Genomic DNA, 19,171 nt, shown 5'->3' on the forward strand with positions numbered 1-19,171 from the left:
CAGCCGTGTTCCTTGCCGTGTTGGAGACACGGGATGGTGTTCCTAGCCGTGTTACTCTATGTGGCCGTGCTCCCTAAAAGCTTCTTTTTCTTTCATGTTTAACACATCCAACACGACCGTGTTGGTGGCCGTGTTGGTAACACGTCCAGTGCTGAATCCAACACGGCCGTGTTAACCTTCCGCATGGGCATACTTAGCTCATTTCGGCAGCTTTGATGTCCAATTATGCTCCAATTCTTTCCTTTATCATCCTTTGACCTTTTTTGGACCTAATGCACACAAACAGATGCATAGGGTGAGTGTTAGGACCAATTCACATCCAAATGTCCATAAAATTAATCTTAAAAACCCCATTTAGATGTGTGTATTTTACGCACATCAAATAACCCCACACTTAGCTCATTGCTTGTCCTCAAGCAATCAAAAGTAAAATAAGGAAAATAAACCACTAAGGAACAACACTTAAGCTGACAGACAAGCTAGAGAGCTCCTGCACATATCCTTAACAAGTGCAAGTCAAACAAAAAGAAACGAAGTAATCAATTCAAGTATCACAACCAAGATGCCAATAATTCACAAAATACTGTCTCAACAAAATTATTTAGAACCAACTCCTCACCAGATTCACTATAAATCACTCAAAGTGTTTAAAGGGTAGTGTTTAATCACTCAATGCATCAACTACTGCCTTACTTACTATATGCTTGCTCTTAAATCCTACTCCTACCACTTATGAAGAGTCAACAACCATGTCAAGAGGTCTTTATAAAGGTTGTAATGAGGATTAGGTAGAGGTAGGTAAATTTGGTTAGAGTTGAACCTATGGTGTTCTGCAATGAAATACATGACATGCACACAAGTCACAATAATCACAAGGGGTAAACAATGGATAGTAGTCCAAGGTGGGAAATAGGAATCAAGTCAAAATGTTTAGCTCGCTTACTTTCTTTCTTTTCATCACCTTTCTCTCTTATTCTTCTTTTTATATATTTTTCTTCTTTCTTTCTCTTTTCTTTTTTTTCTTTTTTTCATAAGGGGAGAACATTCACATAATAGAGTGAATTTTTTTTTGGATTGAAGTAAGCTGCTACAAGATTCCAAAGCTATTCCCAAGAATAAAATTCCCAATAAAAACAACTCATGTGCAAGATCATAACCCAAAGCAGAATAAAACTAAGTGGTAATGGACTATGATAAAAAAAATGGTGAAAGAAAGGGTTATCTACAGAATCAATAGACGAATGAAGGCTATTTGGCTAGAATGAAAAACCTAAGTGCCTCTATCATGCCAAAGTGTTAAACTCTCCTTGTGGCCCTCATAAGCATTACCGAGCAAGTTCTAAAAGTAAAGACAGTAATTGGCACTCTCAACAAGAAATAAATACATGCATATAAAGTGTATCCTTACCATTTAGGCTCAATTTCTCACAAGTGTGCTTTTGAGTAGGTTCCAAACAACAATCATCAAAACATAACTAAATAAACCAAAGCAACTTAGTGCAAAACTCAAACTAATTATCTGACATTCTTCCGCAAAACTTGACACTATCGGTTTTACCCGATCACATGGACATAAACAGGATTTCAAAAGCAAGTCAACAGTAAGAGCATCGAAACAAAGTGAAAAATTTTCAAAATTTTACAAAAAATAAACAAATTACTGAGACAGGATAAATATCACCCACCCTACACTTGAATGACACACTGTCCCCAGTGTACAAAATATAAGAAATAAAAAAGGAAAAAGAACTAATACTGCCCGACTATGGCTTTAGAGTGAAAGGAGCTACATTAGCAGGTATATCAGGGGATTGGCTAGTCTGTGGTAGAGGAGTGGCTGCAAATAATAAAATAAAGAATTAAAATCGAAACTAAAACTAATAAAATATTTCAAAACAAAAGGTTAAAATATCAGAGATTAAAGATAAAATTTGGGGTGCCTCCCAAAAGCGCTTCTTTTTTATGTGATGAGTCTTCTTAGCTGGACTCATGGTGAAAAGCAAACGGTGGGGATTGACGACCATCCATCTTTCTTCCAAGCAAATGGCTTCAAGTATCCGCTTAGAGGGATAATCGTCAATTTCCTCTTCCCGACTGTCAAACAAGCTGCCAGTATGATGGGCAAAACTCACTCCTCGTATAATTGCACGTAGTCATGATGCTCTAGGGGCTCTTCCAATTTGAATGCTGGAGTTTCACCAATTGGAAGAATCGACGGTTGGGCAATTTCTTCAGGAGCATCGATGGTTTTCTCTAGTCCTTGGCTTGGTTCACTTGCTAAAAGAAACTCGAGCTCCTCTAAGACTTCTTCATTGGATAACTCGTGCTCATCTTCCATCATCGAAGGGACTTGTGAAAAATCCACCAAAAATTCCTCTAACTGCAACTCAGCATCATCAACTGTACGTTCTTGTTGATAGTGTTTCAAAGGAATCATGTTCGCCTCTTCCATTTCTGGTTCCATCTCCATGTTCAAGAAATCGTCCTGCATAGAAGCATCATCGTCAAACATAGTAGATAAACCAGAAAAATTCTCACCTGAACGCAAAGTGACGGCGCTCAAGTATTCCTCGGATTCAGTAGCGTTTGATGGAGTTTCCAATTGCTCTTCAGCTAGTAACTTGAAGATTAAGCCTACTTGATGCTCTATGTTCTTAATCGAGGCTTGTTGATCTTCAAGTATCCTCTCTGTTTGTTGGAATCTATCATCAAGACTTGTAATGAACCTCATCATCAGCTCCTCCAACACTAACTCTTCATCTTGAGTTGAAGGTGCAAGATTAAGCTGCTGAAATTCTGGTGGTTCTTGGCCATCTAAGCTCCATCCAAAGGGTGAATGAATGCTCAACTCTTGATTGTAGGTGCTTCCATACGAGTCATTTGGCCAACTTCCCGTATAATTCACTTGTTCATAGTTATAAGAACAATGAGAAACATCACTATATAATGGACAATCATTACTCAAATGTAAACCATAACAAAATTCATAAAAAACTTGAGATGAAAGGAAAGGAGTGGAGAGTTGATCGGTAGCCCTGCAAAACGATTCCACTCGAGCTTCTAAAGATGCATGGGTATCCCAATTTTTAACACTCTCTTGGTTCCTAATCCCATTTTCCAATGCGTCATACAAAGAGTTTGAGTTTAGCATTGAACCTCCTTATCATTAACTATCTGAATTATAAACTTAAACTAAATAAATATGTACAAATAAAATAAAATAAATTAAAAAAATAAAAATAAAAATCATAAAATAATAAGAAAGAAAAAAAAGGCTAAATTAACAAATAGCAAATTTCACTCTAGTTTTCAAACAATTCCCCGGCAACGGTGCCAAAAACTTGATGCGTGCTACTTGTGTTAGCTACAATCTAAGGCAGTGTACCTATCGATGCAGTCTAGCACTAATGGCGAGTATCAAGTCGTATTCCTCGGGAAAGTGAAAGCCCAGAGTTCCTCCTTTGTTCTTTGTTATATTAACCTAAAATTAGTGATGAATACTTTCTAAACTAACTAATAGCTACAATCTAAGTTCTAAGGGAGATGCAAGAGTAATTGATAACTAAAATAACTAAGGCAAGAGAGCAAACCCAAAGGGAACCTAAACTAGTTGGCAATCAAACAAAAGATAAAGGATTGTTGAGTCTAATTATGCTACCCGTGGATTTACTTAATCAATTCGGTTTCTCTCTCGAGATAACCGAATTCCTAAATCTAATAACCTAAAGTTGGAATCTCTTCCTAACGATTGATTCTTAAATTAGCATTAAGCTTTAATCTGCCTCTATTAAGCTTTGTTAATTCTTAATCCGGCTAGTTAATTATCCTTATCTCTAAGCGATTATTAACCAGTTCTTGCTATTCAAAATTCCAAATGCCAAATGGACTTCTCAATCACACAAAGCAATCTAAACACACAATTCACAACGTCTCATGAATAATGATTATCTTATTAATACTGAAAGCAAGAAGAATACAAAACTAACCCAAACAATCCAACAATATAATATCAAGCCAACATAGTAAAGAAATCCCAATGGATTTAATTAATCTAGCTAATCATGTTCATTCTCAAAATACACAAGAATTCAAGTACAACAATAAGCAAAGGTAGAGAAAACCCGATTACACCCTTGGATGAGAATAAACAGCCCCAATTCCTTTTGCTCCAATTGAATCGATTCTTGTTCCTATTATTTGATGTGCGTAAAATACACACATCTAAATGGGGTTTTTAAGATTAATTTTATGGACATTTGGATGTGAATTGGTCCCAACACTCACCATATGCATCTGTTTGTGTGCATTAGGTCCAAAAGAGGTCAAAGGATGATAAAGGAAATAATTGGAGCATAATTGGACGTCAAAGCTGCCGAAACGAGCTAAGTATGCCCATGCGGAAGGTTAACACGACCATGTTGGATTCAACACTGGACGTGTTACCAACACGGCCACCAAATAGTTACTCTGCTTTTGCTTTAAAACACACCGTATCTACGTGTTTAAGTTACCAAAGCGCTGGTAGCCACGTGGAATAAATTTCACCGGAAATTTCATTTATGTATCGATTTGACAAAATTGATAATGTCATGCATGACATTGTTACAATTAAAAACACATGATTAAATTGAGAAAACCGCCAAAAGTCGAGAATTCTTTTGCAATTAACCCTAAAAAAAAATTAAATAACAGGTACAAATATTAAATCAAGGTGCCCATTCTATAATAATTGTCAACAGCTTAATCCTTCATTTTTGTGCCTTTAGTGGGCTTAGTATTTCCAGTAATTGTGGTGGCTTTTTTATCTCTTTTTTTCATTCTAGTTATCAACATGCGCCAGGAGGTAAAGAAGATTAGAGATACAATTAAATATCTATGACTACTACCCCTCCTTTTTTTATTTAATTAGAATAAGTTAGAAAAGAAAAGAGAATAAAAGTGGACTCAACCGTAGTAAAATTTGGAACTTGGGGCCTAGCTTCAAGTCAAATAAACTAACTTTAATTGAATTATTAAATTAAGATAAGAGAAGGGAAGTAGAGACTTGATTATTGCAACAATATTATACAATATGCTTAAATGAAATATTGTACTATGATTCTAATCTAAACTTATAATATAAATATAGTTTAGAATCTTTGTCTTATTTATTATTACTATATTAGTTGCAAAGAAATCTTTCAAAATTGGATTTCAAGTTAGCAATTTCTATTTTTTGATTCCTTTCTCCTTCATTTCGAATCGGAAAATAGAAGAGTAGAGTGAATACAAACTCCAAGGGGGTTCATGGCCAAGGGTAAAGATGTCTAAGTAAAGGTTATTTTAGAATGTACTAAATGTGTTCAAAACTTGCAAACATATCTAGGTGGGATTAAATATATGATGGGGTTACATGATATTGTAATAATCATTGATCAACAAGAAGATTATACGGCTCTTCGGGAATGTATCACTTCGGGAACCAATGATTTGTTTAATTGATAAAACTATGACCCGGATCTCGCAAATATTTTGATTCCAGTGAATGATGACGCTATAGCTTCAATCCGATTAATTTTTAACAAATTAGTATTTGCAATTTGTGAGGGTCGTTCTAGCTATATACGAAATCCCTGATTAATAATAAGATAGAGTAAAAATAAGATAAATTAATTATTTTATGAATTCCATAGCATAGATTTATGGAATCAATTATTATTTCTGAATAGTACAAAAGAGATAAATATATAATTTAAATTGAAAATATATAATTTTAGTGGGCAAGTTTAAAAAAAAGATGGTTGAATCACAATAATTCATTTTAAAGTTTTCTTTTTTTCAGAGGGCGATATGAATATTCATGTTCTATCATATTCCATCAACACACTAAAAGGTTATATGATATATCCATTGTGGAATTGCACAGATCGAGCAATTGAGACAGGATTCGATGATGGACTCCGGTCTTAAAAAACAACCAATTGGAAAGCAATAGTCATGTTTCTAATCCTCTAAGCTACCAACAGAAACATTATACCATTTGATCCCTCTATCAGTCAACAAAATTATTAAAAAAAATGCATCATGGGGGGATTATACCATGAATCTATTGATTCTATATGACTTATAACCACCCTTTCCCACTTTATAGGGTCAAGAGTTATTTTTTACTTTACAAATGGTTATGCTAGATCATGCATCTATCTCTATATTACAGATAGATAAATACTTATTGGCTCATACCAAATATCTTTCTATAGTACAGTGATGGTATCAACTCCGATGGCCTTGTTTTATTCTATTCGACAGAATTAAAAAAAAATAAGAAAATAAAAATTATGTTTCGGAGAGATGGACTGGTGATTGATAGCTTCGGTCTTGAAAACCAGTATAGTTCATAAAGAACTATCGAGGGTTCAGATCCCTTTCCCTCCTTTTCTCGATGAGTAGATTTATGTCTTTATTAGTTTTGACCAACCCATTATAGTAAATGTAAATGGCTCGGCCAGATGGGATAGCCGAGCTAAAAGAAATATATTAGATCTAAATAAGTTGAAAAGAAAGGAAAAGGAAATACTTTTTAAGATCGATTTAACTATTGGATCTTTTGGTTCAGACTAAAGAAGCAATGTCACTCAATCATTATCAAATTGAGTGCAATCTTTTTCTGTCCCTGAGGATTCCACCAGAGCACTTTCTACTTCTAATAGGCCATGAACTAGATCAGGATCATTCTCAACAAGTCCATAATAAGTGATCCCACTTTTTTCATCGGGTCCGGGTAGAGACCAAAGGTACTTACAAGGATGAACCCAATCCGGAATATAAACCATAAAAGAAAATTCCTATTAAACCGATCACAAGAATACCAATTATAATACATATTATCCAAAGGAGAATTCTTCTAGTAGTATCGGCCTTTTATCCCACTTCCCTCCATATTTAATCAAGTGGTCGTACTAGATACATAAACAGTCATAGATAATTTTATTAGATGATAACCTTCTGATGGGATAAGAGAATTTATATTCTTATTTATTATTCTACTATTTTCTTTTCTTCTGTTAATTAAAGAAATAATTAGGAAATAAAGCAGCAAGTACAAAAATGAGTAATAACCTACAGTAGAGACTGGTATGATTCAATTCAACATTTTATTTGTTCGAGTTTGATTGTGTCATAGTTTTATAATTAATTGCAATTAGATTTATCGTTGGATGAACTGCATTATTGATATTGACCCAAAAAAAACTCTATGTACAACTAGTCTGTGAACAGCCAACCATCGTATTGTACAAATTGGATAGGTTCAATCTATGGTCATTAGTCCTCCTAAAAAGATTATTAAATTCATCGAGTTGTTCTAATGGATCAAAACAACTAGTTATTAATGGAATTCTCTGTCGGCTCTTTGTAAAATATTCATTTAGACGAGGGCTCCCAAATACATCAAAAGCTAAACTGTGCTGATGAATAACCAACCTGCAATGAATAGGGAAGGTATAGTAATGCTATGGATGACCCAATATCGAATACTGGTAATAATATCAACAAAAGTACATTCTCCTGTGTTTCCAGACATACTGAACTCCACATATTATTGTACAATTAAAAGGGACCGATTTTGTAAAAGATGAGATCAGTAAATGCAATTTCACTGAAATTGAATCTTTGTGAGATAGTCAATATTGTACCAAAGGTTTCTTTAAAGTATATCGAATCAATGTAACTATCCTTCTTTTAATGCAGCAACGCAACTTCAATCATTATCGAAATGAAATCTTAGATAATCCCTTTCTTTTTCTTTTTTCTTGTTGCTATAGAACTGTGTACCGTAAGATAAGGTCGAGTAAAATGCGAATTCAATGGATTACAATAATGATTCATGGAGGAGATTATTATATTTCTGCAATTCAATTAGATATGAAATAAAAAACTCTTGTGGTTATAGAAGAAGAGTTTTTTGTTGGAAGATTTTCTTTTTTGGGTGATCTAATCGTACAATACCTTTTCTCTTCTTATTTTATTGTATTGGATTGGAGATATTATGTGAATGAATAAACTAATAAATCTAATAAGTTAAATTCATATTTAAAATAAAAATAATAAAATAATAAAAAAAAAGTAAAAAGGAAAAGGTATTCTAAAGAAAAATAGAGGGTCGTTTTCATTTTAAAATGTAGAAAAGATACAAATTCGATACAAATATACAAATACTAAATAAATAGACTAAATAAACTAAAAGAAACTATCAAAATAGAAATAATGTTCCAATTTTTTTTATTTTGTAGTAATTTCCGTAGTGATTCTAAGAAAGTTTTTTGAATGAAGTTATACAATATTTTTTAATTAATTTTTATTAATATTATTAATATTTTTATTTTAATATTATTATTTAATATTATTTTAATATTATTAAATATTAAAATATTATTAATATTTTTATTTTTATTTATTTATTAATATTTATTTAATTATTTAATAAATTAAATTAATATTTAATTAATGTAATAATAGTTTTATATTTATTCTATAATTCTCTGAAGAATCTCTCGATTCAGAATCAAGAGAATATAAGCGGATGTCATATATAATAAATTGATTTCTTTCTCTACCTATATCACATCACTATATTTTTTTATTGTTGTCTATAATCTATAATGATAATGATTGATAAATAAAAATAAATAAAAAGTGCTTAATTGAACTTTTTTCTTTCAATTGATATTTTTATTTATCTTTGTATTTTTAATCTTTCAAAAAATCGAACTTAGGAAAGTGCTTTTGCTTTATAAGTATATATACAAAAAGGTTTATTTAGTCTCTCTATACATACTATAACTAGTTATTTCGATTTTGTACTAGTAACTTTAACTATAACCTCAGTTCTACTTATTGATCTGAGTAAGACTTATTTGAAATCAATTGAATGAGAAATTTATAAAATAATTTATAAAAAGAAAAATAAACTTTTCGGCAATATTCCATCTATTCTCTAGTTCTTTACCGTATTAATTTTGAATTCTTGTTCATTGAGATTTTTCTTATTAAGATTTTGCTTATTAAGATTTATGGGCGAAATAGATTAATATTTAATGATAGATATTACATTTCTTCCCCTCCCACCCCACCCCCCTCTTTCTTCAAATAAATTGAAATGAAGTTTTTCTATTTGGAATCGTGTTAAGTCTAATTTCCATTACTTTGGCTGGATTATTCACAAGTGCATATTTACAATATAGGCTTGGTGATCAATTTATTTTTATAGCAATAAAAGAAAATGACTATATGTAGTCTATAGCCCATTGATCTCTGTAAATTTTTAAAAAGAAAAATTATGTTAATGAAATGTCATTTTTTGTTCAATTTACTTAAAATTTCAAGAGTCTAGTTGTGGCTGAAATTATAGAACAATGCTAACATGTATCTCGCACCATGTAATATAAATTTGTTAACTTAAATGTTTCATTTTTCTCATTTTCTATTTCAAGAAGTTTTAGTCAGAATATTTACAGTGGTATCAGTTACAACAGTATCAAAGAAACTACCACACGATTTCAAATAATTCATTTAAAGCGGTGCTGGAACAAGAAATTTACAATGATATGAAAGCATCAAAAACTGATCCACTCGATTTTTAACATGATAATCCTGTTATAAACTAATTTGGAGATATTGCAATTTCTTTTTTAGGATTCTATGTTACCAAAGTCGAATCCCACAATATATTAAACAAATCCATCATCCAGCTAATATTATGTACAGGAAAGACAAACTTCCCCTTTAGAAACATATAAATTTAGTGAAATTATTTGTGTTCCTAATGATTGAAAATCAGGTTGTCCAAGAACTAACTACCTGGCCAGCATGCTCTACTTCAGTATTGTCTCCTCAATAAAATTAAAAGATCAATAAAAAAATACAGGTGCATGTATTATTAGCCACTCAAGATTAATGCATATAACCAAGCCCGGAAACTATAGAATCAGAGCTTAGAGTTTCATGCCTCAACAATTACAAATATTATTATCATCTCATCAACCAGAATGACTATATAAGTAGGTCTTTTGAGAGTGTAGCTGTAGTATTTTACTCAAAAGATAACAACAATAATACAGGAGACGAGCAATATGGCCAATCATAGAATTTTCTCTGACAGAATGAGACTTCTTCTAGCATTGTTTTCATTACAGTTATGCTATTCGGGGTTTCACATTGTGTCAAGAGTTGCACTAAACATTGGTGTTAGCAAGATTGTTTATCCAGTTTATAGAAACATCATTGCACTGCTTTTGTTGGGTCCTATTGCTTATTTCTTAGAGAAAGTGAGTCTTCAGTCTCTGTTTCATTTTCTCTATTTTCACTTTGATATCCTGTCAGTCCTTTAAACTAATGGGGTCTTATCTTATTGTCGAAGGAGTGCATTCCTTTTATATACTTCACAGGCACCAGAGTAACTCTATTCACCATTCTTGTGTCTTGTATATTTTCAGAAAGGAAAGGCCCCCTCTTACTCTAGGTCTGCTGGTCCAGTTCTTCCTCCTAGCATTACTAGGGTAAGTAGGAAAATTACAATAATGAACATTCTGATGCTTTCATTACTCTTTTATGGCTAATTTTTATCCTCTCTTTTGTTACATCAGAATCACGGCAAATCAAGGATTTTATCTCCTGGGACTGTATTATGCATCTCCTACTTTTGCTCCAGCAATGCAAAACTCAGTTCCTGCAGTTACTTTCATCATGGCTTCTGCTTTAGGGTAAAATATCATATATAATAATATTATACTATCTTTTCTCGAGAAAAGGGCTTATATTAATTGGCATGATACCGGTAGCATTGAGAAGGAATTTAATATTAATAAGATTTAAACTATCGTATTTCCTCCTAAAATGGTTTCATCTTACCCTTGAAGTAAAAATAGATTCGGATATCATTGTTTTTTTTCTTTTTGCTCTTAGAATCATTAGAAGTATGCTCTGTTAAAAAAAATATCTATTAGAAGTATGCTACAAGTGAATGTAATGATTTTAGTTGTTCTTGATGAGCCACGGCTAACTGGGTATTGGAGTGACTCGAGAGTTTTGAGATTTCAAGTTCAAATCCGAACGTAATTAACAATTAGTTGCATTTCTTTCTGTTTCTCAGACTTGAATGAGTCAATGTTGCAAGGAGAGATGGGTTAGCCAAAATTGTAGGAACCATTGTAAGCGTAGGGGGTGCTACTGTAATTACGCTCTACAAAGGCCCTCCTCTTCTGCACTAAACACGAGATAATACAATCGAAGAAATGTATTCAGAGAAAGTGCAGAACTGGACATGGGGTTGTATATACTTGTTTGGACACTGCTTGTCATGGGCCGATTGGATCGTCCTTCAGGTATCACATCCATTTTTTAAAACTATTTCTAGCTGCACCTCATGTATTTTACACCTGTAACATTCTAAGGGAATGAACAAAAGATCATTTTTAACTTGCTAAGTTATAATAAGTCCCTCTCACTTTCTCTCATTTTTGTTATCTATTTAGTAAGTAGAGGTAACACATTTTAATGATGAAGGATTAAAAATTAGAAATTTAATGGCTATAATCTAATAGGTATAAAATATACAAATGCATATTAGAAAAAGCCTAGATTTTGGGAAGGGGGACTTCAAGGACCCTAGGCACCATTGATTTAAAAAGAAAAAGGACCCTAGTTACCAGACTACTGCTTGGTGGTTTGCATCACGCCCATATATACATATAGCAACTTCCAAATTACTAATACAGATTGCCGAGTTCTACAAAAAACTCTTAACGAGATTACATCTCGTCTAACAATAAAACTATCAAAATTTTGCAGGCTCCAATTCTGAAGAAGTATCCAGCTAAACTCACAGTCACTTCTTTTACGTGCTTCTTTGGATTGGTTCAGTTTTTGGGCATAGCAGCATTTGTAGAAACTGATCTCACTAATTGGAAAATCCAATCAGGAGAAGAGCTTTTCACCATCTTATATGCTGTAATCTACTCACAGTTATCTCTTGATTGCATTTCCTTTGTTCATGAAAAACTGGAATTTGTTGCTATTCCTTTGCCTTTTCTGATTAAGAAATAGTTGTTTCGCCTTTTGTAATGAAGGGAATTGTGGCCTCTAGTATCATCTTTTCTCTTCAAACATGGTGCATCCACAAAGGGGGTCCTGTGTTTGTTGCCATTTTCCAGCCCATGCAGACTCTTTTAGTTGCTATAATGGCTTCTCTGATTCTTGGAGATCAACTATACTTTGGACGGTACGTACAAATTCAACTTATACAGAGATCAAAATGTTTTATTCCCAAAACAATATTGAACTAAGCATAGATAATGCTAAGCTGCTCCTAATATATTGCACACAAGGCGACACATATCTTGAGTGTTTTATACTTGGGCACTGAAAAAAATACCACATTTGTAATTTTAAAACTACTCCATATGTGTCACTCATGCGCCATACGCCAGGCGCAGCAAAAAAATTCAATTGAAGTACGATGAAATAGGAAGAGTTGAGTTGAAACATAACTGACAGCTATTGAAACCACAATTTGTTGTTAATTAATTCAGCTAGTATTGCAGGATAATTGGTGCAATTCTGATTATGCTCGGACTATATTCTGTCCTGTGGGGGAAAAGTGAAGAGAAAAGGGTGGAAACTGATGAGAAGCCAGAAACTTTGACAAGAACTTCTTGAAACTGATACTAGAGTCGAAGAAAGGTCTGACATACCATGATATTGGACTCAGTTTCCACATATACACCTACTACACTTCAAACTCAACTTTGCTTCTGGTCCTCCCAGAGGCCTACCTCAACATATACATCTACAAGTTTTTTTTTTTTTTTTCTCTATTCGAATAGGATGAGAAGCCCAATCCAATGACAAATTGGTAGAACTGAGGCTTCAGAAATTTGTATACATCTTCTACTTTGGTATGCAAGATAAAAATATAAAATATAACATTCATGGTGTGCTCATTGTTAACCAACACATCAACCCTCATTGTTTTACAACCTCAATCTATAAGTGGCAACAATAAATATCATCCAACAAGGAATGCACTAAAGATCAGCATATGATGCTCATAGCAGCATACAATGAATCATCTGTACTTGCACATTAGGAATGACCCAGAGGCTGCGACAAACAAGCACTTGCCATTAAAGAGGCCCTATTCTTTTCACTAATCTTAGTGCGTAATAGTTCAGTGGTTTACATTGAAGCAAAACCTATAGGATTAGCATTTTAGACAATACAAGACCTGTATTGGAATGGTTTGAAAACTAGACAAGAGTCGGAATTCCCCACAACAACTAGGGATTGTAAATGAGAATTACTAGCAGGAATAGCAAGAAAAAGCAGGACTTTAACAATGCAGATTCAGTAAATCTTTGAAGAAGTTTGGTTGAGATTTGATGCTAGTGATTCCAGAGCTGAATTAGATCAACATCTGCTTGAGAAGATCAAGGAAAATAACCAGATCTGGAAACTTTCTCCCTTAGGGCAGGCCTGAATTCAATTTTGCTACCAAATTTGCCTCCTTGGAGCTTCTTGTTTTTCTAATGTCATTAAAGTTGATATCCTAGAGATTGTTGGCTGCATTATCAGCTCAAACCCCCCTTAGACATAAATTAAGATAATGTTTTAAAGCAGAGTGATCCCTATCCCAAAATCCAATCACCTTTTCAAGCAAATCAGACTAGGTAATTCTTCAATATCACTACTATCACATAATCCACTTAAATACCGTGAAGTTATATCATTATCATCACTATCAAATAGTCCCCTTGAATACCACAAAAGTTGGATCATTCTCATTACTATTCCATAGTCCCACTAAACCAGTCCCTTGAATACAACGATGTTCTATCATTATCATCACTATTCCATATTTACACTAAATAGTTAAGACCACAAACTCGTGACCAACTGATTATCATAACCACTAATTATCAGGAAAGCTAAAGAAACTGAATTCTCAACGAAAATATGACAAATACAATAAAGACCATCTCCAGCATGGATACAACCAAGTTTAGGATAGTTCAGGGGGGCTGGTTTGTTATATAAGCTCTAAATACAGGCTCAAGTTCAGGTAATTACCTGAGCTATAAACACCACCGTGTTCATATATAAACCACAAGTTTAAATAAGATCAGATCAAGGCAAAGTCTTTTCAATAAATTTAAATTTTAAATTAAATCATTCATGAGATTATCAAACACTAAAAAAATTATTTTTGGATTAACATCCTAAGTAATAACTACTTTTTTATTATTACATATATGATTTCCAAGTATTATTCTAGTAGCATAATTTACAAGACAAAAAAAAAAAAAAAATTCTTTGTGATTTTTATTTTAGTAGACAGATAAGATTCACTCGTACTTTGTATAAAATAATTAAAATATATAATCCTAAATTCAATTTCTAATTATTGGAAATCTATTTACGAGATAGCTCACAAGCTTACAAATGAACTGGACCAGATATGAGCTAGCTCAGTTTTCACCTTAGACATTCAATCAATCAACCTAGAACACCCTAGCACAGTAGAAGGATAAAATTATCGCCATAGCAGAGAAGAATGATTCAAATGCAGAAAGAAAAAAAGTGGAAAAGACAGCTTCCGTGTGCAAAATAAGGAGAGCAAGAAACCGAGTATACAAATTGGCGTACTGCCTCCGACAAACCAAAACAGAAGATAAATCAAAAGCCCAGCTTCAACATATGAACAAATATGAAAATGATCAAGTCCAACAATCTATTCTCCAAAAGTCAAAATTGATATCACTTATCTCAGGAAAGTGCATCCACAAAAACTAAACCAAACAAATTACTCGTATGGCTAGTTTACAGGTTTCTATTATAAAATTAATGATTAAGCTGCTTTGCTTACTATCACAACCCTAAGATTAGATTAAAAGAGTTGGAATTCACCAACCTACCAAATAACAGGAGGCCCCATTTACCAGGTGCCAAGAGAGGCAAAAGCCACTTGTACAATCCTTCATTATGCCAGGTCCAATAACAGATAGCATTTAGCCCAAACTAGCAAATGATCACACTTATTAGATCTATCAACACCTAACATGAAACATAACTGGCAAAAGAACCCCATCGAGTCAAAGATTTGAATGCCTTAGATCAGATTTCAAGATCCTAATGTTATAAAATATTTAAACAGGACTAAAAGTTCAGTCAAACTGTTAAAAGCTTGAAAATGGCAAAGCCATCATGACATGGATAACTAACATCAGAACAATGAAACTCTAGATTCAAATTTTCAAAAATATGAACAATTGCAAGTTGACTAACAAACAAATTTGGACATAAATGTTATTAATAACCTTTCATTGCACATATGATAATCCAATATATACTATTCAGTGAGAAGAATATCGACAAGAAGAAGAATAATATTGTTGTTCAATGGAGAACATCAACCACAATACTGGATTAGAAGACCTTTGCCCATATGTTTGAAACTCATCATCTTGCTAGATAAATCAATCCAAAGTAGTCATGTAATGCATAAAAAATAGAATAAATAAATAAGTAAATATATAAAGCATTTCCTCATTAAAAGCATAATTTGCACTGGTATAATTCGCAGAGCTACTCAAAGAACTATCTTTAAGTGGATACAGAACACTAAAATAGTTCCAAATTGTCTTTTAACAAGACAGCAGATGACACAAGAACACAATGAGTTATAAATCGAGAATGCCATCTCTAAGATGATAGAATATAATAGAAAGGAAAGAACCTAGAATACCTCCAAACAAAAATGGCATAAAATTCAAATACAAACCAAACGTTTAGCAATAAGGGCACCTCACAAGTCTAAAATTCTTCAGCGATAAGCCAATACTAAAAGGCTAAAACTATTCATTCCAGTTATGACAGCACAAAGCTTACCTAACCAAACATATTTCATCTCCAATTGAAATTACCTGACAGTAACAATGTCATCAATCTTCAAAATCATCCGGACACACTCAGTAGCCAGAGTTATTGCACTTGTGCTCACAAGCAAAGGCTGCACCACATTCTCCTCCAGGATATTTGTAATTTGTCCCTTCCTGACATTGATGCCAGCATTGATCTCACCTTGAGCATGCCTATTCCTCAGCTCAGTTACAATAGCAATTGGGTTCAAGCCTGCATTCTCGGCCAAAGTATATGGAATCACTTCAAGTGCCTCTGCAAAGGACCTCACACAGTATCCTTCCATACCATGTAGCACCTTTGCCCAAGCTCCAAGCTGCCTTGAGAGCTCAATCTCTGGAGCCCCTCCTCCAGCAATTAAAAATCGCTTGTTCACAAGACACCTAACCACACACAATGCATCATGCAAGCTTCGCTCAGCCTCATCAAGAACCAATTGATTCGAACCACGCACAAGCACCGTTGTGGTCCTTCCCATATTCTTAATCCCAGTAATCTTAACAATCTTGCCATCTCCAAGTGAAATCTCCTCAACAAGGTCTGCATATCCCAGCTTCTCCTCTTTAAAATGTTCAATATTTGCAATGGGTAAGCAATTCAGAGTCTTAGTAATGAACTCAATCTCATCTCTCTCCACATCCTTAACGACCAAAATTTTAGCTTTTGCCAAATAATGGAGAGACAAATCAGTCACTGCATCTCTCAAAATGCTCTTTTGAATCAATAAGACATTGCATCCAGTTGCCTTAATCTTCTTAATCATACCCAAGATGTAATTTCTCTCTTCCTTCAAAATTCTATCCATCTGGGTATAATCAGAAACCACAATGCTCTGCTCTATATCAGTCTTAGGAGGTGAAATCTGGAACTGAATCACAGCAATCTTTGCATTCTCAACTCTTGTAGGCCCACCAGCCGTATGACTAACTTTCTTATCAAAAACCAAACCTCTAACCATTTCAGTGTCATCAACAGTTCCACCTAGCTTCTTCACAATCTTAATATCCCTAAGATCAACCAAATCAGGCTTAGCAGGATCAACAACAGAAAGAACTGCATCCACAGCCAATGGAGCGAGAAGGGTAGAATACTGACTCACTACTTTACTATTTAAAGAAGTGCTAGCAGATTTAATTAAGGAGTCACGATCAGATAATTCAACAGGTACAGCCATAGCAGTCAACACATCAACAGCTTTAATAGAAGCTTTGTGGAGAGAATCAGAGATTACCGTGGGGTGGATACCACTAGATAAAAGAGACAAGCATTGTTTCAAAAGCGCACCAGCAATGACAACAACAGTAGTGGTACCATCCCCAGCCGCAGCGTCCTGCGATTTGGAGAGCTCAACGAGCATTTTAGCAGCAGGCTGAAGGACCTCCATTTTGTTAAGAATTGTAGCACCGTCATTGGTGATGATAACCTCACCGCTGGCAGTGGAAATCATCTTGTCCATTCCTCTAGGGCCGAGGCTGGTGCGAACAGCGTCGGCTACTGCTCTAGCGGCCACGATGTTAGCGTGGCGGATGTCTTCCTTGCGCTTGTTGTCAACATAGGATTCTGTTTTGGAAGATCTGGGAAGAGAGACTGTGGGTGCCGCCATTAGAAACCCTAACCCTAAAAACAGAGAGAGAGAGATGTATTAAAGAGGAAACGGTTGAGAGAGTTGGGAAGGAGTGGAAGAAAAAGAAAAAGGGCGCTGGAATGGTGTGAGAAGTAGTAAAGAAAAACCTATTGGGAATGAAGAGTCCAGAGATATGGAGAGGGTTAAGTTCAGTGACTGCAGTCTGTATAAGGGTAAGGAATAAGATGCAATTTGGGCTTCGAACTTTACAGCAAGTTTCAATTTGGCCCTTTTCTCCTTTAGATATGGGTTTAATTTGACTCTTCTAAAAAATGAGGTGTACAAGAAACAGTAAGAACCCGAATGCCTAAATGATAAATACAAGCCAAATAGTGCCCCAAATCGAGGGCTAAAATCGAACTTAAATCTACTTTTAAATTAAAATTAAAATTAATAAACATTAATCAATACTAATACAATACAGCTCTTGTGGATGAATAGTGCTAGAAAATCAATTTGGAGGGCAAATTTGTCATTTCATGTACTACTAAATACTTTTCTAGCCTTCTCTTGCTTCTCACCCGCAGCCAAAATGACATCATTTAGATGCCATTCCTCATCACCCTTCCACGCTCAAGACAACAGTGTTCCTTACTAGATATTTTTGGAATTGCACACCCATAAGACTTCTAACTTTCATAGACCCTAAATTAATTTTTTACTTCTCTTTACAACACAATTTGTCGTCACTCCTTCGCCTTCTCCCTTTCTATAAGGTTTTTGATTCTGTCACTGAAGATTTTGACTCAAAAGGTGGAGATGATTATATGATGAAGATGATCGATGTTTTGGTGCTAATGCGAATGGCTTAAATGAAGTTGCACCACATGTTTTGTTAGTTCTAACTGTTTTCTATCTCTCTTATAGGTCCGCATGTTGCTAATTTTTGTACTATTGTTTCCTTTTGAACGGATATACATTGAGAAGTGTTTCTTAGATCCATCGTCTGTTGAGGCAGAAACCTCATAGTTCTCTTTGAACTCTTTCTTCTCTAATATAGGATGATTGTTCTCTTAAAAGATAAGTCTATTTCTTTTTTTATTTGCTCCTAAGGGTCTATTTTAGGCGTGCATGATGCTTGTTCGTTATATAATATATGTCGACATCCATTTTTCAGATTTAGATTTCGAGGAAATTATGAAAAATCTGATCATGAAAGTTACTGCCTTTCTCAAGTCTTGAGAGATTAAGGACGGGCGAATCTCAATTAGGGTTGAAAATAATTGAACCAAAATTATTTTTTTAGAATTAATTTGCACTCCATTGGTAGGAAGAAAATAAGTTTGAAAGATGAAATGACAGTTTTTACAAGTTTAGAGACTAAAATGTAAACTTTTCCAGTACTTTTTTTATCCCTAAGCTAATCGGCTCTACGTACAGCCGAATCGGCTGTGCATCTAGCCGATTAACTTAGCAAAGAATTAAATTAGCTCTACACAGTGCCGATTGGCTTATTTTCTAATTTTGACGCCCTTTTACGTATATTTTGACTTAAAAATGTCAAAATTAATAAAAAGGTCATAGAAAGAATATTTAGTGATAATTATGAGATTTTTTAATAATTATTTGAATTTAATTGGATTTTAAATGAAAATT

The 19,171-nt window shown here is 34.0% G+C and overlaps 2 protein-coding genes across 2 annotated transcripts; one reads left to right on the forward strand and one right to left on the reverse strand.

Moving 5' to 3' along the window:
* The first annotated feature begins 10,109 nt into the window (after positions 1-10,109).
* LOC8277834 (WAT1-related protein At3g18200) lies at positions 10,110-12,693 on the forward strand. Its single transcript, XM_015719982.3, is given in 7 exon segments — positions 10,110-10,304; positions 10,477-10,535; positions 10,623-10,739; positions 11,129-11,360; positions 11,827-11,985; positions 12,105-12,256; positions 12,579-12,693. Coding segments are annotated over 7 exon segments (1,029 nt in total).
* A 2,858-nt stretch (positions 12,694-15,551) lies between these two features.
* On the reverse strand, positions 15,552-17,737 carry LOC8277833 (T-complex protein 1 subunit delta). The gene has a single exon (XM_002520362.4). It carries the CDS (start codon positions 17,552-17,554, stop codon positions 15,953-15,955), a length of 1,602 nt encoding a protein of 533 aa, XP_002520408.2. The 5' UTR covers positions 17,555-17,737; the 3' UTR covers positions 15,552-15,952.
* Positions 17,738-19,171: the final 1,434 nt, after the last annotated feature.

Source organism: Ricinus communis, chromosome 8 (genome assembly GCF_019578655.1).
Source record: "Ricinus communis isolate WT05 ecotype wild-type chromosome 8, ASM1957865v1, whole genome shotgun sequence".
NCBI lineage: Eukaryota > Viridiplantae > Streptophyta > Magnoliopsida > Malpighiales > Euphorbiaceae > Ricinus > Ricinus communis.

Coding starts and splice junctions, on each gene's coding strand:
- LOC8277833 (XM_002520362.4), bottom strand. CDS start 17,554: ATGGCGGCACCCACAGTCTCTCTTCCCAGATCTTCCAAAACAGAATCC.